Source organism: Myotis brandtii, unplaced genomic scaffold (genome assembly GCF_000412655.1).
Source record: "Myotis brandtii unplaced genomic scaffold, ASM41265v1 scaffold1120, whole genome shotgun sequence".
NCBI lineage: Eukaryota > Metazoa > Chordata > Mammalia > Chiroptera > Vespertilionidae > Myotis > Myotis brandtii.
Genome location: NW_005353839.1, coordinates 846,873 through 869,852, shown reverse-complemented (window position 1 = coordinate 869,852; position 22,980 = coordinate 846,873). Strand labels below are relative to the sequence as shown.

The 22,980-nt window shown below is 48.7% G+C and overlaps 1 protein-coding gene across 1 annotated transcript in view; it reads right to left on the bottom strand.

Annotated features, from left to right (window-relative positions):
• Window positions 1-19,897, bottom strand: part of CFAP45 (cilia and flagella associated protein 45) — a 27,177-nt gene extending 7,280 nt beyond the window's left edge. Inside the window, exons 1-7 of the mRNA XM_005857774.2 lie at window positions 19,815-19,897; window positions 11,874-11,999; window positions 9,812-9,948; window positions 7,801-7,945; window positions 7,297-7,467; window positions 6,036-6,214; window positions 3,889-4,018 (exon numbers count right to left, since the gene is read on the bottom strand). Of these exons, the coding sequence (XP_005857836.1) occupies window positions 3,889-4,018; window positions 6,036-6,214; window positions 7,297-7,467; window positions 7,801-7,945; window positions 9,812-9,948; window positions 11,874-11,999; window positions 19,815-19,817 (891 nt within the window). The 5' untranslated portion in view covers window positions 19,818-19,897. The remainder of the gene's footprint in view (window positions 1-3,888; window positions 4,019-6,035; window positions 6,215-7,296; window positions 7,468-7,800; window positions 7,946-9,811; window positions 9,949-11,873; window positions 12,000-19,814) is intronic.
• Between the last annotated feature and the right edge of the window lie 3,083 nt (window positions 19,898-22,980).

Sequence of the window (22,980 nt, the reverse complement as noted above, 5' to 3'; positions counted from 1 at the left end):
ATATATATATATCAGAGAGGAAGGGAGGGATAGAAACATCAATGATGAGAGAGAATTATTGATTGGCTGCCTTCTGCACACTTGGGATCGAGCCTGCAACCCGGGCATGTGCCCTTGACCAGAATCAAACCCAGGACCCTTCAGTCCACAGGCCGACGCTCTATCCACTGAGCCAAACTGGCTAGGGCAACACTGTTCTTTCAAGGGTTGTCAATGATCTCTTCCAGGCAAATGGCCTCTTTACAGTCTTCATCCAACTTGACTTTGTGGCAGCCCCTCACACTGTTGATCTATTTATATTCAGGAAGTGGAGAATTTAAAAATTCTAATCAGTGTCTTGCACATGTCATGCCAAACCCCATCCCTATGGCTTTGCTCATGATGCGTTTCTCCTGTCTTCAATTTCCTTCTACTTAAACCCAAACTTTTGGTCATCATTAATAGTGATGATTTCAATAATAAGTATTGCCCTAATTGGAAACTTCGTATTCATTGAGCATGTAGCCTCTTTCTAGCACTGAAACACATCCCAAACCCCTGAAAGTTAAGCCTTGTTATCTCTCTCATGCAAATGAAGATGAGGCCCAGAGTTTAAGTAATTTGCCCAGAGCCAAATAGCTACTAAACTGCAGAGCCAGAATTTTGAAACCTGAGCTGTCTACATTAAAGTTCCAACCTTCTCTGGAAATCTTGCTTGATTGCCCCAAGCTTCAATTCTCTCTTCCTTGCTTAATGTCTGCACACCTCCTGGGATTTAATAGCATAGCACCTGGTAGGTCCCATGCATTTCCTGTGTGTTCATCTGTCACAGCTAGAGAACAGGGGCCATGTGTCACACTACCTCTCTTTGTCAACAAGATGCAGCCCAATTGAGAGAGAAACAGAAAATACTCAACAAACTATTGCTAAATGAGATAACTACTGATAAAGAAAAACAAAAACAACTTAGACACAGAAACACAGTGAGTGATAGAGATCAGAGAACCAAGGTGACACTGAGTGACAAGATGCCCTCTGAGGAAGGAGCCTCTGCCTTTCCCAGCGCCCAGCCTTTGGAAGCTCCTGATCACCAGGCCACTTCTGAGCCCAGCACATCTTCAGGCCCCAATGTGGAGGGTCACTGGAATTTTGTGCAGCTGCCTTCCTACACCCTCTATCAGACTCCTTGCTTCAAACTCTTCTACCCACTGACTCACCCTACGTCCCACACTGTTTCCAGCTCCCTCCATTCCTTCAAAGGCGAAACCCCTCCCTGGTCTTCCAGCACCTCCACAGCCCAGCTTCTACCCTGACTCACCCAAGCAATTCTACCAGCTCCCCACAGCCTGACTCACAGCCCAGTTCAGGGTTCCTTCTTCCAGGAAGCCTCCTGAGCCAGCTTAGCCCAGCACATCCACCTCTAACCAGGCCCATGTGGGGCCCGAGTCATGGCTACCCCCACTCTCACCGTACCCACCTCCTCGCACACTCCACGTTTCCCCTTTTGCCACCCCAACTCTTATACTCTTTTTTCCCCTTCTCCCTTTCCTCCTTTCCTTTCTACCTTCTCCCGCACCACCACCCTCCCCACACCCGTTTTAGGCCTCCAGTGTCATTGGTACCCCAGACATTATTTAATCCCATTGACTCTCAAAGCTAAAAAAGCTGCCGACCTCTGATCTAAGACATACAATCATATATGTATTGATTTATTTCTTTGCCTATTTGTTTACTTTTTTAATTTGTTGTCTTTGTTGGTTCATTTCACTTCTAAGATACCAAAGGACCTTCCCTGTTTCTCATCTTTGAAGCCATTCCAAAGCAACCCCAGGGGAACTCCCCTCACTCTTCTCCATCCTGTTAGCAAGGTGGGAAAGCTACCCTTGTACCATCCCAAGATGATACAGCAAGTCTAAGCTGGAGAGGCACAGGTTTCTGCTTAAAATTGCCTAACAATACTTCCTGCAGACTCAGTGAGTGCCTATTAGAAGGGCAGCAAGGCCCCACCGGCTTGGCTCAGTGGTTGAGTGTCCTATGAACCAGGAGGTCATGGTTTGATTCCTGGTCAGGCCATATGCCCAGGTTGCGGGCTTGATCCCCAGGGTGGGACATGCAGGAGGCAGCCGATCAATGCTTCTCTCTAATCATTGATGTTTCCATTTCTCTCTCCCTCTCCCTTCCACTCTGAAATCAATAAAAATGTATTTTTTTAAAAAGAAGGGCAGCAAAATGACAATGACACAATATCAGTGCAATGGTGTTGACTCAATGACACCAGGAACATTCTCAGTGAGCCCACCATTCCCACTCACCACAATCTAATTGGACTTCCCAGCCTTCATTTCTCACCCCTTTCCCTACATTATTTATCCCTTGCCTCTCCTTCCTGGACCTATTCCTCTCTCTCTCCTGAGCCAGGAATGTGACCAGGTCTCTCTGTCTTCGTGGCCCTGTTGACCCCCTTCTCAAGTAGTTCACAAGGCTACATGGCCCCTCATCATCCTGAACTATCCAGGTGATCTTTCTCCCACATTGCAGGTGCTCTAAGAAGCCTTCATGATTATAAGGCCATTCGTAAGACCCTTCAGGGGCCTCTGTCACTCATCACCATCAAAGGCACCACCAAATGACAACTCAATCATCCATGAATATGAGGGAGGAGGAACAAAATAAAAGCATATGTGTCCCACAAGGTAAGTGGAACCATGAGGAAACAATCAGACAAATCAGAATGCGAGACATTCTTCAAGTCAACCAACGTGGATGCCTCAAAATATTAGTGTTATAAAAATACATGAATGAAGAAAGGGAGAAAGGAAGGAAGGAAGGAAGGAAGGAAGGAAGGAAGGAAGGAAGGAAGGAAGGAAGGAAGGGAAGTCTTCTAGATCAAAACACACTAAAGGGACTTAAGTGAGTGATCCTGGTTTGGAAAAAGAAGACAATGGAAATATATTTTTGGAACAGTTGGTGGAAATTGAATGTGAATTAAATATTAAACCATATAGGATTATTGGATTTGAATTTTTGGTGGGGGAAGTGCTAACAGTACTGTTGACATGTAAGAGAATGCTTTATTCTTCAGAGATGCAGACTGAAGCATTTAGTAGTTAAGTGTCAAGATATCTGCAACTTACTTTTAAATAGTTTAACAGTAACAGAATATGCATATACTTCTAAAAGAGACAAGCAACTAAGGCATATTAGCAATCATTAAATCGGTGAAGTATTATGCGTGCAGTACAATTCTTTCCATTTGTGTGTATAAAAATGTTCAAAAGTGAAAAAAATGAGGGGGAAAATAATAAATGCTCCAAATGCTTGCCATGTCCCAGCTGTGCTTTTGTATATTGCAGCAGACCAGATAAGGCAAATAAAAGAGAATTTTTTTAAGTCTATTTAGTTTGGTCAGGTATGTCATCATTTCTTACGCAACAAGTAAGCCTACTAATTGTATTTAGGCTAACAGGGAAAAAGGTTTGGCTCATCAACACAATTAATGACACTGGGATGCTATGTTCTTTGAATGAGGTAACAGCAGGAAGCCTGAAACTAAGACACTGCTACATTCATTGACAAAGTGTATAATATCCCCAGGTAATTGAGGGGAGACCATAATGCATCCATCTGTTTATCTGTGTGAAGCAAGCAGCCATATATTTACTTTATGAGTCCACTCGCATGGACATGTCAGTCTTGGACCCCGGGTTCCTGGGAGGCAGGGACCGTCTCTATCCACATCTTTGCTCATCCTCAGCATGGCGCCATGGCCAAATACATGTTCAATGTGGCAATAAAAAGTTGATGGTGATGTTGATGTTGTGAAATGAGCATGTGCCTGGAATCCCCAAATCTTGGAGGGCTTTGTTGCTGGTGCTGGTGGAACCTGGCACATCTGCCCAGCCCTATTACCCTGAGGTCCTCCTCTTGGAGCTGCTCCATGTATTCCAGCATCTCCTCCTTCTCCTGCTCCTGCTGCTCCGCAAACAGCGATCGCTCCTCCTGCTTCCTTTGCATCTGTTGCATAATGTGCCGTTTTCCTCTGGAGGAAACAGAGCCACAATGTCTTAGAAATCAAGGGTCTGTTCCTCTAGGCTCCAAACTTCACCCAAGTGACTCCCAGAATGGGAGTGTCTCAAGGGGTCAGTCCTCTCTCTTCAAGGGTCTGTTCCTCTAGGCTCCAAACTTCACCCAAGTAACTCCCAGAATGGGAGGCATGGCAGGAACAGTTTGAGATGTGCTCTAGCCATCACTATGGTTCCTGAGCCCAGACCAAAGTCCTCCCCAGTGTCTCAAGGGGTCAGTCCTCTCTCTTTCGAGCTCCTGGTTCTGGGGCTCATACTTCTTGGTATTCCCTTTCTTCATTTGTTCCCAAGAGTGCACCCCACATAATAAACTGTCTCCCTTTCAGCGTGTAAAGAGCTTCTGAAATCCTACCACCTCCCAAGCCTTCCCAGAGTAATCACAGGGAGCTAGCTTTGCATGCTAGCTCCACAGAGCTTCAAGAGTTGAACATCGACCTATGAACCAGGATGTCATGGTTCGATTCCCAGTCAGGGCACATGCTTGGGGTTATGGGCTCGATCCCCAGTGTGAGGTGTGAAGGAGCCGATCAATGGTTCTCTCTCATCATTGATGTTTCTATCTCTCTCTCTCTCTCCCTCCCTCTCCCTCTTCTCTGAAATATATATATGTTAAAGCCTATGACTTCCCCTTCCTCTAGTTCCCCTGCTATCACCCCAGGTCTTGTCATCCCACCTTATTTCCTATGCCTAGTTTGCTAACTCTCTTTCTTATACCCTATCTTACATTTTGAGATTGTCAAATGCTAGTGAACAGGGCTGAGTCTGACAAACCAGATTCTACAATCAATGTGGCATGGCTCCCTATGTGTTATTGGGATGTCAATAGACTTGGAAGCATCCAGACCTCGTGATATACAAGTAAAGACTGGAAGAATAAGAGATGACACTAATCAGAATAAGAATCCAGGAGAAAGAGTACAAAAGTCACTTCCAGGTAGAGCACTTGATGGCTTCATGACTCCAGATGAAATAAACAGGCGTAATGAGTAAGAGTTGCATGAAAGCAGGTTTAAACTCAGTACAAGGACCAGCTCAAATCATTAGAGCTGCCTAATGAGGCAGAGATATTTTCTTGATTGGAGCTATTTATGCAGAAGATGAAGAGCCATTTAGTCATTAAATAAACTTTTATTGGAAGCCTACTATAGTCTACCAGGTGCCTACTAGAAGTCTAGAGATGAATGGTGCAATAGAACAGAATACAGATGGGGGAAGAGAACTGCCATTCAGTGTAGTACAAGCACTATTTATGGAAGTGATTTTTGTAGTATGTGGTTGGTGTACTAAATCTAGGACACTATGATTTTATAATTTACCTGTCCTGGGTCTTATCCTTTTCTGTAAAATGAAGAAAACTAAATTCATTTATTCAAACATGTATTAAGAACCTACTACAGGCCAGACACTCTGCTAGGCCCAGGAGCTACAGAAATAAATGAGGCAGGGACCCTGTCCTCCATGACCATGCAGTGTAGTGAGGGTCAGAGACAACAATGCAAGAAATGGTGTGCTAGATATCAACACAGTGTGATGGGACACAGAGGACAGAGCCACTGTGCCTCCTGGGGAAGTGAGGGAAGTGTCTCGGGGGGGTGACAGCAAACTACATACTAAGGGAAGAGACAGTGTTTTCCAGGGAAAAGTAAAGAGAAGGGTATTCAAAGCAGTGGGAGCAACAAAAGTCATGAACTTGTGACAAGACCTGGCATGGTGGTGGACGGGGGAAACATAGAGTCGATGGCAGGAAATGGTGACCAATGAGGCTGGATGGGGGCCAGATGGTGAAGCACCGGTTATGATCTTGGAAACAAGCTTTAGGACGTTCTGTGGTTCCATAATCACTTTATAAAGGTTTTGAGATAATAATAGATGATGACAATGGCCGTTTCTCATCTCTTCCCTCTGTGGAAGTCTACCTGGACCTAAAGATTCAAGAAAATGGCAGAAAGAAAGATGCCCAAACCACCTCTTTACCGGATTCTTTCCTCTCTCCTCTTCTTGAAAAGATCCTCCTGCTTTTGAAGGGATTTCTGCCGTTCCGTCTCCATCATCTGATCCAACCGCTTCTCCTCTGCATCCAGTTCTTTTTGAATCAGCTTTTTCTCCAGGATCTGGGCATCCCGGATGGCATGGCACTTGGCATTAAGGATGATCTGTGGAGTAGAAGTGAGATTGTGGTACTAGGTCTGGGGGTAAGGTTAGGAAGGGATGCACCATGGGGGTGTGGAAGTTGGAGGGAAGAGAAATGGGAGTGGAATGTTATCACATGTGCTAGAAATGCACATGGCTGCTCACAAGCCCAGAAAAGCAAGAACATTCTTATATTTGACCTTCCCTTTAATATTATTCAAACATAATACCCACTGGGTTCCTGGTAAATGCTTCTTTCAGGAAACTGACTTTTAATGTTGGGGGCCATGGATCACACTTTTGTGAAAGCTATGGGGCCCCCGGGTAGACACACAAAATCTCCATGAAACTTCAGCTACATGGTCCCCCTTAGGGACCCATGAACCGCAGTTAAGACCCTTGCTCTACTCCTCGGGGAAACTAAAACACTCACGCAGAGTCCAAGTCACCAAATTGTTAAGCTGGAAGAGCCCAACGTGATACAGAAGGGGATTTAAACCCAGGACCATCAATAAGAACCATAAAGTAAAAGCTTTGGAAAATAAAAGGAGGCATAGGTAGAGAGACAGGGTGTAGATGAAGGGGTTGGGGGGTCAGCATTGTTCATTTGGTTGGGAAGAGTGAACCACATGCCAATAAGGAATTCAAATGAGCCTCTGGTCTTCATGCTCTCGGATAAAGCGCTTCAAAAAGAACTCAATTGCCTGGACCACCCTCTGTGGCCAGAATTGCACTAGCAGGATAAAAATAAAAGCAAACTCCTCCCATGTATTTATCAATCCGCAGTACGCAAAGCTTGTCCCATATATTAGTTCATTTAATCCTTCCAATAGTTCTGCCCAGTAGTTTTACCACCCTCACTTTACAAAAGAAGCAAGCAAGGTTCAGGAGGGGCAAGAGACGTGCTGAAGGTCACACCACCAGCTCAAGGCGTAGCCAGAGCTCTCTTCGATCACAGCAACACGTGACAGATACAGCTCTCCCCCACCTTCCTTCCCCAACCCCCCAGCAACCCCTCACCTCGCCCCCTCCTTGCCCCACCTCCAGCTGAAGCCAATGCTGTCCAGTGTGTGGATAAGAGGAGGGGGAAATGCAGAGCCCCGACCTTGCTCATGTCCCTGAGCTCCTCCTCCTGCTCTATCCGCAGCTTGTTGGCTCTCTGCAGAAGGTTCTGGGCCCTCTCCTTGGCCTCCTCCTCTAGGTCATAGAGCTTCTTGTTCTTCATCCAAATCATTTCCTTCTGTTTCATGACCTTCTTGCGTGTGGTGACTGCATCCTACAGAAGACCGTCTGCATCAGTGTGGGATGGTCCCCTGTGCTGTGTCCTGGGCACTAGACTGGCTACCACAAGTGACCCAATATTATGCTCGCTCCACCCCACCATGCTATCAGAACCCAGAAGTTTCTCAGCCTGGTTTTATCCTCACCCCTCCCCATCCCCACCCCCGTTGTTCCCACAACTGATCTTCATTCGATAGCATATCTCCATCCATGCCTTGTTCCAGGGTCCCCTAACAAGAGCCCCCCATCTCAAGGGAAGCTGGCCCCTCCCCAGGACATCTCTCTTCTGCCCCCCATCCGTAGGGACCAGGGCTTGAGGGGTAGCTACCAGGGCGGCTTCCTTCTCCTTCTTGAGGGCCTGCACCCTGGCCTCGAGTTCTTCTTTGGTCAGCACTTGGGATGCCCATTTAATCCGCTCAAACTCTTCGGGACTCAGGATAAGGGACTCCCCGGAGGGATCCTCTGTGGGAATGCTGACACAAGGAACGAGCAAAGTTAGTGAGGGCAGGCTCTCGGCACTATGCTGTAGGCTTCTCTGCTCCCTTCCTCCCTCATCACTGCCATCCCTCCCTCCGGCACACACATGGCCAGCGGGAGGAGAAACTGCCAATTGCACTGCGGATCCCCTGGGGAAAAACATCCCAGGAGACGGTGACGTAGCATCCTAGGCTATAAGGACATTTTAAGAACTTTTTCTAAAAGGCCCAGCTTATGTGTTGCCATCTCTGTGTAGCCATTCATGGCCTTCCCCCCAATGTACACATATGCAGACCCCTCCTCCCCACCAACAGACCACCTGCTGCTCTGAGTCCACCATGATCTGCTCTCACTGCCCTGTCGCAGCCGCGGGGCAGGGCCTGTTTCCTTGCTGGATTACAAACTCCGTCAAGGACACGGTCTGTGTCTTAACCACATCGGCAGCCTAGTCGCCAGCCCAGCGTTGGGAACAGAGTGAGAACTCAAAACAAAGCTGCTGAATTCGACTTTAAAAATAGATTATTCCTCAAGGATGACATAAAAAGGGCAAGGGGACGCCAGACAGGTTGAAATGAATACCAGTGAGAAAGCTAAACACCCTGTCCATTCAGCCCAGAGAGAAGCTTTGAACCCTAAATATTAATTAAAATGTCTGATCAACACAGTTGGAGACAGGTCTATAGACCTCTCCTTTCCAGCCGCCCAACCATTCAACAAACCAATAGGTAATTATAATGATTACAAACAAATGACATACATTAAAGGTGGGGGTGAGGGAGGGAGGGGGTGGGAATAAAGCCGCTTCTGGGTGAGGCCCTTTAACAGGCACCAGGCAAGGAGATGCACGGCTGGGGCAGGAAGTGAAACCTCACCTAATAAAACTAATGTGGGGGGAGGCCCAGGAGGTGGAGCAAATGAGTGAGTGGATTCGGGGCTCAGCCAAGATCTCCTGGTTCACTGAGTGGCGGGCCCAACACAGCCCGGAATCTGAAATGACCAGGAATAATCTGAATCCGAGGCGGCATCTCCTGGGCTTTCAGCAGCCCTGACCGGGCACCGGCACCTTCATCTCCGATGTGTTTTCAGAACTAGACCCCTCCCAAAAAAGGCCATTTGTGGTGGAGTCACCGGGCTGCTGACCACATCTGGCCGTGTGATGCCAGGGCTGACCAGACATTGCTCCTGGAACTGTGTCCCAGCTTGTGACACAGGCAGCATTTTCTAGAAATGTAAGCTTTTAGCCGATGGGGCCAGAGCAGAAAGAATGGTTTCAGAGAATCACCGAGCAACACACTGGCTCGTGTCACAATCCTGAATGAGGCCTAAACCCCGCAGGAGGGGCCAGGCACGGGGGCAGCTCCGGTCGGGAAGCTGTGCTGACCTAATCCCAAAAGAACCCAAGAGCCTGTGGGAATTTCCTCTTTTGGCCTCAGAGCCTGGGAAGATGCCAAGGGCCTAATTAGGCATCTGGTCAGTTTCCCTTTGCTTCGGATTCCTGGTGCGCCAAAAGGAAGTGATTCATCTGGACCATTCCCTCTACCAAGTGCCCTCATGGGGGCTCAGCGAGGACCCACTAAGCCCCTCCCCGCTACCAGCCCCTTCGTTCCACAGCAGGGAGAAGAGAGGGCAGAGAAAGAAGCTGGGAATCAAGGGTAAAGGGAATAACAGATACAAGAGGGGGGAAGCTAAGAGGTCAAGACGAAGAAGAAAAGACGGAGAACCATAAAACACACAGGGGCAATGACCACGAATGAAGTGGAGACTTGACCATGAAACCAGGTGGGTTCCCCATTTCCCGGCGCAGGTCCTCAGCCCCGGTGCAGCTGGGACGAGGGGGCAGGGCCTGGGCCCTGGATACTCACATGAGTTCTCGGACCAGGTCCCGGGTGATGAGCTGGATGGTCTTTGGCTTGTGCTCCAAGGCCAGAGCAGAGAAAGTTTTCTCTATGGCATGCTTATCTCGGAGCAGCACGATGGGGCTGTCGCTCTGGGCCACGGGCTATGGGTTCAGAAGGACAGCTTAGAAGCTAGTCACCTCACTTCCTGCTGGTCAGTCCTAAACTTCAAGTGTGGCCCTCCCCTCTCCTGGGGCTTCCACCCTATCCAGTGGCAGGGGAGGCTGGCTGGGGCCCAGGCTGCAGGCCCACGAGAGCAGCCAGGGTGCCGAGGAAGTAGGTGGAGCTCTGCACTTGAACATGGCCAGATGTGCCCTGTGCTGACCGGCTCTTCTGAGAACAAGGCCTCTATAACTTGTGCAGATACTCCTGGACAGATAGGAAGTGGGGGTTGCTAGGGTGTGTCCATACCCAACCTAAAACCATCAGGAATAAAAACTCCAGATTCTCATCTTTCCATGGCTTATAAAAGAAGAAGTAATCCTCTCACTGTGGACCCAAAGCAATACAATTTGTTACAGACTCATTCAATCTATGATATTCATATTTTTAAATCCTTTCTAATGTTTAGTTTGCTTTGATCCCCAAAGAAAGCTATATGGGGGGGCGGGAGGGGCGGAAGAGAAGTTAGAAATGGCTAAATGGCCTGGTGGAGACCTGCCCTTAAATCTAACGTGAGAAAGTCAGAATGTTAGAATTCAGCAAGAATACAAATTAGATATGTACGATTTTTTTCAAAATTTTCTTGACCGTGAAGGAGTTAATAAGAAAATGAAATCGCTTATTTCAGGAAATGTTTGAACACCGGAGAAATTGTCATTCATCATTAACGCAGTGACTGTGGTCCTGAGTGGAGGCAGGGGGACCCCTCCGTGGAGGTCCTTCCTGGCCCGAGGACCTCACATGGCACAGAGGTCCCTCCCGACTGGTGCTGCCACCTGGTGCCCATCTCTGCTTCCGAGTGGGCATGTCAGTCATGCCACAGGCCCCTTCTGCCCCCTGCTGCTGGTTGAGAGACTTCCTGGACTCTCACCCAGCAAGAGGGCCAAGGAAGCAGTGCCAGGAACAGGCGTGTTTCTGGCTGCCCCTTCTGCTGGGCAGCAGCACTACCCAGCGAACTCGGCCATTTCCAAATCTGTCTTTGCTTCGACTGGAAGCATCCCCATGCGCCCAAAACAAACCAACAAAAAACATGTAAATAAAATTGCATTCCTTGATTCTCTCCAGGGAAACTGCTACAGAATGGGGTTCTCTAAATGCAGAAAGATGCCTGTCCTGATCCGTCTGAAAAGTCCCTTCACGGTGAAGCTGGTGAGAAGCAAGGATTGATGTCACCTCTCCTCTCCCCAGCCCTCCCGCTGCCAGAGGTAGTCACACCAGTATGCAGTCTTCTACCCCTCTTTTCTCTTTCTCTCACTGCCCTTCTCACCGTGCCTCGTTCTCTTTCTAGACTTGCCTCTCTTCCTTCTCGCCTACTGAACTCCATGTGCACCAAATTATTCCAAGGAACATCCAGCTCTCCTTAGACTGAAGGAGTTGTCAACCTCTTAGCCAGGACAACATTTGCCAATAAAGACCTGCCTGTGTCCCAAAGCTGAGAAATTGGTTTCGTTGAGCACCTGGGAAAGGACGAGGACTTTGTGTTTTGTTCTGATGCTGTTCTTGGATGGAGGGGGGAATGTGTCGCTCTGTGTCTTAGTCCAGTGGCCCTACCATGTTTTCCTCAAGGATGTTCACTGAGCAACTACCCAGCTTTCTGCAGCTGAGCGTCCCCTCCAGGATTACAACAGATGTTCAATGCTGTGCAGACATGAGGATGGGATGGGTGGGGGAAGCCAGGTGTCCTGTTTATGTGGGCCCCACTCCGTGTCAGAGCTCCCCTGCTGGCTCTCAGAACACCCCTCTGTCTTCCTCTGAGAGGTACGAGGGAGAGGGATGACATGCACGGTGCTAGCTTTGTCCTGAGTAACACGAGTCCAGGTGACCGCCTACACATGGCAGCTACCTGGAGGGGCTGGGTTAGGGTTACCTTGTTGCCTCCGAAGAGGCTCTCGTCTACCTCACAGCTCACAGCTTTGGTCCGATAACGAGACCGATTCCTTGACCTGTTGGAAGTGGTGGAAGAGGAGCTCGTGACGCCAGTTGTGCTTAACGGCTGCAGGGAGAGGCAAAAGGTTTCAGCCATCAGTACCGAGTACCCTCTGGACCCTTGGCAAGGTAAGCGCTTCGTCAGCCCCTGCCAAGGTAGGTAGAGGTGCATGTGGAAAAGCCACAGGGGGAAAGTACCTGGATAGACCCTGAAATGTTGGGGACACCCCCAAAGAAGAGAGGGTTCTCTGAGTAGCGACCAAGCTCAATGAGAAGGGCATTTCTGCATTCCCTGAGCTGAAGGCCAAGTCGTCGTGCCGCATGGAAGAAAGAGGGGAGGAAAGGAGGGTGGCAGGAGGGTGACCTCATTGTTGTCCCAGTCCCCATTTCCCACAGGGACACTCTCTGGTGAGGCCCCTTTGGCTTGTCTCCCCAGAAATGTATAGTGTCCGCTTCACCTCCAATAGTCTCGGCATGAGCTCCAAGCCCCCTACTCTGCTACCTGAACTCTCCAAATCGCCACAATCTCCCAATGGGGACCAGAGGGCATCAAGGATAGAAAACCACCTTGCCCGCCACTTGGCACACAGTTGGTGCCTAATAAACTTGAGTCGATGAGTGATGCTACCCTCAGACAAACACATGCGTAACGTCCACCACCTGGCGTTCACTCCCAGGACCCCTTCCATGTGCATTCGTCCATGTTAACCACCCAGGGTCTTCCTATGTTTGGGAAGTTCCCATCAACAAGGCGTGGGAGACAAGGCTCATCTCTGACTAGCAAAGCTGAAGACACCAGAAATTTGCCCTCCGAGCCTGGGCAAAGCCTATCTGATCACCAAAGCCTGGCAAGGGTTAGGGAACTAGTGATGTAAAAAGGAGAACAAGGAAAACATTTGTGGCAAAAGAGGAAGTTGCAGCCATACCCAGTGTCTGGGGCAATGCTGATGAGGACACCGGCAGCAGCACCCCGCAGCCAGAGCTGCCAGCGTCGGGGTACAACACAGCATCAGGGTCCCCGCCAGACCAGCGCTGGGTTGTGATGTTGGCCTCTGTTCTGGCTGCAACTTCTCCTTTTCTTCCCATTTTCCAAGCCTGGTTCCCAGCCTTGGTGTAAAGTCCATGCGCTTCCCAAAATCCTTAAATTAGAGCTTTGGCTCTGCTGCTTCTAACCAGGAGCCCTGACTAATACCAACTCGTTCCCAGAGCTCATCCAGCTTCAGCTCAGGCCCCAGAAAAGTCTCTCCAAAAAGGTGGCTTCTGTGAGGACGGAGGGACCACTCCAGGCTTAACCCACAGCTGATTCAAGTCTCACTTTGGAGGAGCCCACATCTCCCCCAGGTCTCTAAACTGGGATGTCTCTGGGGAAGGGGCTACACACACTGGGTCTCCCAAGCCTGGGACTCAGCAGCTGTCAAGGGGGCAGGGTGGACAGGGAAACGGACTGTGCATTCCAGGGCTCCAAACCCTGGACAGTGTGTTTTGAAAGCTCTCTCTCACCCGCCATCACCAACCAGACACCCCAGCACTATCCGCCCGTATCAGGTTTCCACACTATGTGGGCCATGACTCTCCAGCCGGCTCTGTTCTGTGCGAGCAGCACTGCTGTATGTCCTGCCCGTCACTGCCCGGCCCTGCTAGCAACAGGCTTTCGGAGGGACCCGCCCTGGGAAGACTCAGTCAGCCCCCATAGAGCAGAGCAGAAAAGCTGGGTTTATTGAAAGGCAAATACCGCAGCCCGAGGAGGCTCATAACAGACTCAAGGTGAGTCGAGAGCAACTGTCCCCCTTTCCAACGAAAACAGAATCAGAGGAAATGAACAGAAACTGCAATAGGTGGGATTGAGGCTAAGCAATGGGAATAACTGGAAAAGGTGGAGGAGACTGGATCGTGAGGAATGGTGTGAGTTCTGTACATAATCAAGGAAGAGGATGTGGTCCTGACACACAGTAGGAGCTCAATATGCATTTGATGGAGAATGAATGAATGAAACCAAGCAAGATGGCCTCTCCAGGGCTGAGGCCAGATGGAGATGGAAGCCTTTCTGGAATAGGCCCGCTGACTCCAGGTCACTCGGCCACTCCACACTTTCCACATCGCCTATGGCCTGCACTGTGGAAAGGAAGGTCTGTGAAAAGGTTAGAGGTCAGATGGGAAGTATCATTATTGTTTTGTGTTTGTTTTCCTGTTGTTGGTTTGTTTGTTTGTTTTTTCAATAATTCCTGCCCTGGACGGTTTGGCTCAGTGGTTACAGTGTTGACCTGCGAACTGAAGGTATGTGCCCTTGATCGATTCCCGATCGAGGGCACGTACCTCTGTTGCAGGTTCAATTCCCAGGCTTGGTCAGGGCGCAAGTGGCAGGCAACCAATTGATATGTCTCTAACACATTGATATTCCCTGTTTCTCTCTCTCTCTCTCTCTCTCTCTCTCTCTCTCCCTCTCCCTCTCTCTCTCCCCGCCCCCCACTCCTCCTCCCCTTCTTCTCTCTCAAAAAATCAATGGGAAAAATATCCTCACTCCTTGGGTAAGGATTTTAAAAAGAAAGAACTCCTGCAGGTTCTCCCTTGTGCTCAGATGGGTCCTCGGGACTGATACTCCATCGCCTCTTTCCTACACCCTTGGTACCCAGTTCATGAGGAAGTCACACAAGAGATACTCGACTGCCTGAGCCTAGAAGTCAAAACAGAAGGAGGAAAACAAATGACCACAGAGAAGTAGCCGCTGAGCAGAGCCGAGGGAAGCGCTGAGCTCCAGGGCTGGGTGGCTGAGAAAACCTCACTTGGGAAATGCTGACTGTGAAGCCACAAGCCGCACATTAGGGTCAGAATCACCAGTTTTGCCAAGAGTAGCAAGAAGGATTGGAGAGGTCACTGTGTAAAAATGCTAGAAAAAAAGAAGAACCAAGCAGAAATGGAAAGTTAGACCCCTCTGGGCCAGAGGCAGGAGCCAAAAGGTGCTTTCAGGTGGAGAAGGGCCGGTTTGATTTCTCTCATGACCAAGTAAACACCCCCACGAAGCTGAGCAGTGCCTGTCCAGGCCCTGGGGGAGGCAGGTCTTGAAGAAAAGGAAGAGAGACAGATAAAAACTGGTAGTAATAGCTGAGGAGGCAAGGGGGGTTGGGGAAGATGAGGCCTGGGGACAGATAAAGATGCCAGACCTGCTTTAAAATGTTCATCTTGGTGACTTGGCTCCCACCCAGCAGCACAAAAAGTGGGCCACTGCTGGGAACTCCGGGAGAGACTCTGATGCGTAATATTAGTCAGTCAATTGCATGGTGATTTTGACTTAGTCATTAGTATAGGATGATCTACACAACCTACTGTTTTAAAGAAAGCAAATTATAAGGGAAAAAACAAGATGGCGGCATAGGTAAACACCGGAGTTTGCTGCCTCGAACAACCACTTCAAAAATACAACTAAAAGACGGAACGGACATCACCCAGAACCACAGGAAGGCTGGCTGAGGAGAGACTCTTCAACTAGAAGGAAAAATAACAGCACACCGAGGCTCAGAGGAGGCGCAGTGTGGAAAATACTCAGGTGCGGAGGTGCGCGCGCAAAGCGGGCTGGTGGCTGAGAGCGCGGTTGTCGTTTTCGGTCAGGGGGGAGTCTCAGACTCTGAGCTCCAGATACGGGCGAATCGCTGGGGACTCGGACTCAAACGGGAGAAGCGGGATTGTCTGGCATCAGTTGGAAGGCAGCTTTCTCTCCGAGGTTTGCAGCGGTTCCTGGGGTTCTGAGAAGCAGAGCCTCTGGGAACGGGACTGAGAGCGGCCATAACTGCTCCCTCCACCCGCCCTGTTGATCCCGCCCCGCCCAAGCCCTGCGCAGAGCCATTTGCCGGATCGCCTCAGGCAAAGGCTAGATTAGCACCTCCCCAGAGGACAGAAGTTTTCCGCGGCAGACACAGCTGATTCACACAGCCAGTCGGCCTGGTGGTCAAATCCCTCTAGTATTAACTACAACAATCAAGGCTCAACTAGAACAAGACTGCGCACAAAGACCACTAGGGGGTGTACCAAGAAAGCGTAAAAAATGCGGAGACAAAGAAACAGGACAAAACTATCAAGGGAGGATATTGAGTTCAGAACCACACTTTTGAGGTCTCTCAAGAGGCTTCTAGAGTCTGTCGATAAACTTGATGAGATGTACAGGAAATCTAATGAGACCCTCGATGGTGTGATAAAGGACCATCTAGAAAGTAAGCATACACTGACTGAAATAAAGAATATTATACAGACTCCCAACAGCAGACCAGAGGAGCGCAAGAATCAAGTCAAAGATTCGAAATGCGAAGAAGCGAGAAACACCCAACCGGAAAAGCAAAATGAAAAAAGAATCCGAAAATACGAAGATAGTGTAAGGAGCCTCTGGGACAGCTTCAAGCGTACCAACATCCGAATTATAGGGGTGCCAGAAGAAGAGAGAGAGCAAGATATTGAAAACCTATTTGAAGAAATAATGACAGAAAACTTCCCCTACCTGGTGAAAGAAATAGACTTCCAAGTCCAGGAAGCGCAGAGAACCCCAAACAAAAGGAATCCAAAGAGGACCACACCAAGACACATCATAATTAAAATGCCAAGAGCAAAAGACAAAGAGAGAATCTTAAAAGCAGCAAGAGAAAGAAACTCAGTTACCTACAAGGGAATACCCATACGACTGTCAGCTGATTTCTCAACAGAAACTTTGCAGGCCAGAAGGGAGTGGCAAGAAATATTCAAAGTGATGAATGCCAAGAACCTACAACCAAGATTACTTTATCCAGCAAAGCTATCATTCAGAATTGAAGGTCAGATAAAGAGCTTCACAGATAAGGAAAAGCTAAAGGAGTTCATCACCACCAAACCAGTATTATATGAAATGCTGAAAGGTATCCTTTAAGAAGAGGAAGAAGAAGAAAAAGGTAAAGATACAAATTATGAACAACAAATATGCATCTATCAACAAGTGAATCTAAGAATCAAGTGAATAAATAACCTGATGTACAGAATGAACTGGTGATTATAATAGAATCAGGGACATAGAAAGGGAACGGACTAACTATTCTTGGGGGGAAAAGGGGTGTGGGAGATGCGGGAAGAGACTGGACAAAAATCGTGCACCTATGGATGAGGACAGTGGGTGGGGAGTGAGGGCGGAGGGTGGGGTGGGAGCTGGAAGGAGGGGAGTTATGGGAGGGAAAAAAGAGGAACAAATGTAATAATCTGAACAATAAAGATTTAATACAAAAAAAAGAAAGCAAATTATAAAAAACATGCATGTAACCCTATAAAAATATTTGTATGAAGGTATGCACCCAGACTGTGTTACTGAAAGAATGTTCACGAAAAAGGTTTAATTTCAGGTGCGCATTATCATCTTAAGATGTTTCTTGTATTGAATAATTTTCTGCAGTGAATAGATAACTCTTTTTATGATCAGGAAAAAAAAACACTATTTTTATTTAAAAACAGAAACACAGCAATGGGCCTGATGCCCCAACCCTGAACACAGGTGAGTCTAGCCCTTTAAAAACTGCAGCATTTGCCCTAACCGATTTGGCTCAGTGGATAGAGCGTCTTCCTGCAGACTGAAGGGTCCCAGGTTTGATTCCGGTCAAGGGCATGTACCTTGGTTGCGGGCACATCCCCAGTAGGGGGTGTGCAGGAGGCAGCTGATTGATGTTTCTCTCTCATCCATGTTTCTAACTCTCTATCCCTCTCCCTTCCTCTCTGTAAAAAAATCAATAAAATATATTTTAAAAAATAAAAATAAAAACTTCAGCATTTTATGTCCCCGGATGTTCCACTCAATTCCAGCAACGCAGAGCTGGGATGGGGCTGAAACAGGTCAGCATGGAGTTTGCCCGACAGAACTGTAACGCCTGTCAGCAGAACAAAGATGAAGTCATGTTCTTTCCTGGCTGTCCTCTCCACCCAGGATCTGGTTCCTCTTTTGCATTAGGTTCACTGCAGGCTAGCACATTCAGGCTTCAAGCTCTGGGCCTGATTCTACTTATTTTTTCTGTAGGCTTTGGTTACTGAGAAGAAGGGGATGCCCAGGCAGCAGGCACCTTGCCTTTTACTAAGTGATTCACTCAGCTCATCTCTTTCCTCAAATGGAACCAGATTGGTCACCTGTGAGATGACATCTGAAGGTGACATCCTAGTCCCGTGATGGCGAACCTATGACACGCGTGTCAGAGGTGACACTCGAACTCATTTTTTTGGTTGATTTTTCTTTGTTAAATGGCATTTAAATATATAAAATAAATATCAAAAATATAAGTCTTTGTTTTATGATGGTTGCAAATATCAAAAAATTTCTATATGTGACACGGCACCAGAGTTAAGTTAGGGTTTTTCAAAATGCTGACACGCCGAGCTCAAAAGGTTCGCCATCACTGTCCTAGTCACTACTAAGGCCCGTCCCTCCTCCTACAGGATGTTGTTTTCCTTGTTTTTGTAAAAGTCCTGAAGATCTGCCCAGTAGTGAGCCTCACCCCACCACCACCACCTTTCCCCATCCCCCCAAACACTCTCAAAACCACTGGGAAGCACCATACACACACACACACATTTACATACATACACACGCACCCTCGCTCACACACACCTGGCCTACCAGAAGAGCAGAGGTCCCTACCTTGGGCCGCTGCTTCTCAAAGGTGCCTTTATGCCCAGTCCTGTCCAAGGGATTTCAGAAGGGCTCCGTCAGCAGGCCAAACCTCTGCCCTGAGTGGCCCTTGGGTGGGGAATCCCTGATCTGGGTGCACAGAAGCCTACAAGTCTAGCCCAGGCTCAACTTACTGATTAATTTGGGCTTGGAAATATAAAATTTTTAAAAGAGGAGAAAAAAAGAACTAACATTCACTGTATGCCCTTATATGCCAGGCATGGTGCTAGGCTCTCACAGACAGACATGCACCCCACACCACTGCCTGGAAGGCACTGACAGCTGAGAGTGACAGGCATAAGGAATGCTAAGGGAACCCTGCAGGGAGTCCTCAGAAGCGGGGACCTTTGCTGATGACGTGTTTATATTATAACTAACAAAGCTCTTCCGAAATCTCTACACCTGACCCACTGAGCCCCAGAAAAGCAGCATCACCTCTGGGCATGAGTATGTCCACCAGTTCACCCAAGGAGCCACCTTCCCCACCGGGTATGGCCCCAGAAATTCTAGGGTTATTTCCAATACCCCAAGGCTGCAGCACCTGTTCTCAGCCCTTCTTCCTGCTCCCTCGGGGACCTGCACACTCCTCACTGGAGCCCAGGCATCCCCTGCTAGGTCCTCCCAGGCCTGCTGCCCTTCTCAGCCCTCATGACCCTGGCAGTCCTTCTACCCCACGAAACCCCGGGCTGGCCAGACTGTCCCCATCGCTCTCCAGCGCCTTTCAGACCTGGTACCTTCCTCATTCGCTCATTCTTTTGCAAATGATTGTTGAGTATATACTGAGGGACCCAAGCCCCAGTAACAGAAGAGAAAGCTGAGCATATTAGGTGACTTATGTGTTGTCACTCTGCTAGTTCGTGGCAGAACAGGTCTATGTAACCTGTTATCCGGCCTCCTCACCAGTGGTTTTCCCCCATCACATCTCACAGTCTCCAGCCCAGAGGAGGCGAAGAAGGCTGAGACAGCCCTTTCTCCCCAACTCCCAGGCTCAGCAGCAGGACGCATTATCGATCCCTATCGACCCCGCCCTCGGAGGAAGAAGTTACTCAGGAATTCCCTGGTTTCTTCTAGAGGTGTCTACCCCGCTCCAGGGCCTTCCTGATACCCAGACCGAGACCCAGCTTCTGTGCTCCCCCAGTTCTCCGCTTCTCCGGCTCAGAAATCCAACCCAATTCCGCACACAGGACGTGCGACCCGAGGTCTCCTCCACCACGGGGCCCTCACCATCTCAGCCGCGCCTCTGCCGCCTCAGCCGCTGGCACTGCCAAGAAGGCGCCGGGTGTTGACGCGTTGCCATAGCAACCAAGAGCCCGCGTTCCTGGCCCAGGCCCCGCCCCTGCTCCCGGCTCCCGCGGGCGGGGGCGACGTGCTGGTGGCCCCAGAAACCCGAAGCCTCCCTCTAACCAGTCGGGCCGGCGCTGGGGCTGGAGCCTGGCTCTGAAAGACTGGCCCGCCCTGGCGCGCGTCCCGCTCCTCGCTTTGGCCTTGGCTGAATTCTTGAGGCAGGACCTGAACCCTCAAGGGAATAGCATGGGCCCTCAGGGTCCAACTGCCAGCAGCCCCTCCAAGAGCCAGGCCCAGGGTCACGGTTTTCCCCAGACACCCCACTAAGTTTACCATGGTTACCATGGTTGCCCCAGTGAGGTGCCAAGCCAAACCCTGATGAGAGTTTAGTCTGCAAGAAGCGAGCAGGATCAGAAGGAACCAATTTCCCAGCAGGAGAATCTGGGTAGGCCAAAGCCAGGAGGATGTGTATGTCACTACAGAGCAGTTCCTTAAAATGTGGGCTCAGCCCTGGCCGGTCTGGCTCAGTGGATAGAGCTTCTGCCGGTAGACTGAAGGGTCCCGGTTCAATTCTGGTCGAGGGCACCTACCTCAGTTGCAGTCTTGACCCCCTGCACAGGGCACATGCAGGAGGCAACCAATCCCTTCCACTCCCTCTAAAAATCAATGGGAAAAATATATATCCTCAGGTGAGGATTAACAACAACAAAATGTGGACCTCAGACCTCCAGCTCAGAACCACCTGGGAGAGCTTATTAATAGACTATCTGAATCGAAATCTGTGGAACGGGCTTTAGGGAGTCTGCCCTTTAACATTTCCCAGTTTGTATAGACTCTTCTGGAGTGGTTTTTGGGAGTTTTATGAGTTTACCAATTTGGATGAGCCCCTATGCCTCCCAACCTGCAGGGACAAAATGGAACTGACCCCCACAGCCTGCTGGCCACAACCCTCAGCAAAGTGTTCCTACCGGAGCCAGGACATTTTTCCCTTCCGTGCTGATTGGCTTGAACTCTTAGGCCAAAAAGAAGTGGTGACTGGGATTCTGTGAGCTGCTTCCTCACTCCCAAACCTCTCTGCAAACCCTCACAGCTGACCTTTCTGAAGCGTACTTCAACTTGACTTTTCAAAGCCAATCACTAGCTGCAGAGCCAGGGGCATTGAGGGCCCTTCACCAGCCCCAGGGAATGGAGGAAGGGAGATGGGGTCACCTTCAGCTGCTTTTAAAAGGACTTACTCCACCAGGCTTTTCATTCCTTCCCTAGACTTCTCAGCCTTTTCTCGTTGGGGAACCTTCAAAGGGACAAGATAGAGGGGGTTGGAGAACACCAAGTGTTGGAGGAGGGATCAGAGGGAGGGGGAGGCAAAAGTAGCTACTACACAGGGCGGAACCGAAAAGGGGGAGCACAGCCCTCAGGGCTTGGGGGTGAGGGAAGGGCTTTTCTGTTCCTGGCACCCTTCCCTTCCCAGCCTTGGCAGCATCACCCCCTCTTCTCTGCGGCCCAGAGAGGCAGGAAGAGGAAGTAACCAGCCCACCGCGGACTGGATGCTTCTCCTGAGTTTTCCACCCAGTTTTCACAGCCACATCTCTGTGGGGTAGTTATTATCCCCAACGCCAAAAAGGTAAACTGAGGCCGAGAGAGATAACTGTCTAAACTAAAAGCTGGTGTTCTTTTCTCAACCCAGGCTGCCTCTCTGAAGGAGAGGTGTTGAGGCAGGAAGGAGGGGATGACGAAGTGCAGTGTAAGGAAATCACCTACCAGGACTTTGTTTGAATTTATCTCAAAGCTATCCATGCTTAAGCTTCAGGCCTCTCGTGTGCACGAACCCCTTGCAAAGCTAATAGGGCTCTTAGCCATGTGTCTACTTGGCCATGTATTTTTGTAAATTTGAAAAGGTAAGTTGGGGGATACATTTATTTTGGAGTCAATGAAACATGTTTGTGTGGTTCTCCATCACTCGCATGTGTAGCTACATCACTGCCCGCTGTCCTGGGGTAGGAATGGCTGCCTGGGACACTCCTCCTGCTCCACTTCATCTGATGTCAGGACACAAAAGTGCTGGCCACATTCTCCATGTGAACATGTGCTCCAGTGCTCAACACCAAAAGTACTTGTAGAGTGAAGGAAAAACAAGATTGAAATAAGCAAAACCAGAAGCCAGTTGGTAAAAAAAAAAAAAAAACTCTGACCCTCCATTGTGTCAAATCAGAAGTGGGGATTCTGTTCTAATCATGCTGGGTCATAACCGAAGTTCTCTCTGGCCAGGAAGAAGACCAGTAAATATATAATTATAAACATATTACACCTCTCAGCAGAGAAAACAATGCCTCCGAGGACCTAAACTTGTTGACTAGTTCTGTTTTTCCAACAGCATTCCTTTCATAGGTAGAGTATTTTAAACACTTGAGTATTTTAAACACTTAGAATATTTTTAAAACTTGAATTTTTCTATATATAATGAGATGATCTTTCCACTTAAAACTATCCCAGCTTTATGTATTAGTTTTCAACTGCTGCTGTAACAAATCACACACATGTAGTAGCTTAAAACAACACAGATTTATTATCTTGCGGTTCTGGAGTTGGACACAGGTCTCACTGGGGTAAAGTGAGGTGTCAGTGGGTTTGCATTCCTTCCAGAGGCTCGAGAGTCAATCCTTTCACAGTCTAAAGGCCTCGTATATTCCTTGACTCATGATCCCCTTCCTCCGTTTTTATTTTATTATATATACACACTGAGTGGCAGATTATTATGACCACCTGACATTTGTAGGCAAAGTAGCTATAATTTCGAGCTGAAGTTGCTAGAGGGCCAGACCATTATAAATAGGGAAGCAGGTTGTTTACCACAACAGTAGAAATGTTTTTTTTTCTGAAGATATGGGTAAACAACTCGATTTAACAGCCTTTGAACGTGGGATTTATATAACACTGAGTGGCCAGATTTTTTATGACCACCTGACGTTTGTAGGCATATTAGCCATACACTGCATCATATGGGATATAGAAGCCGAAGGCCTGTTCGAACACCTTTGCTGTCTGCAGTTACCAAGATAAAACGTCTCCAATTCGCACAGGAACACAAGGATTGGACAGTCGAGCATTG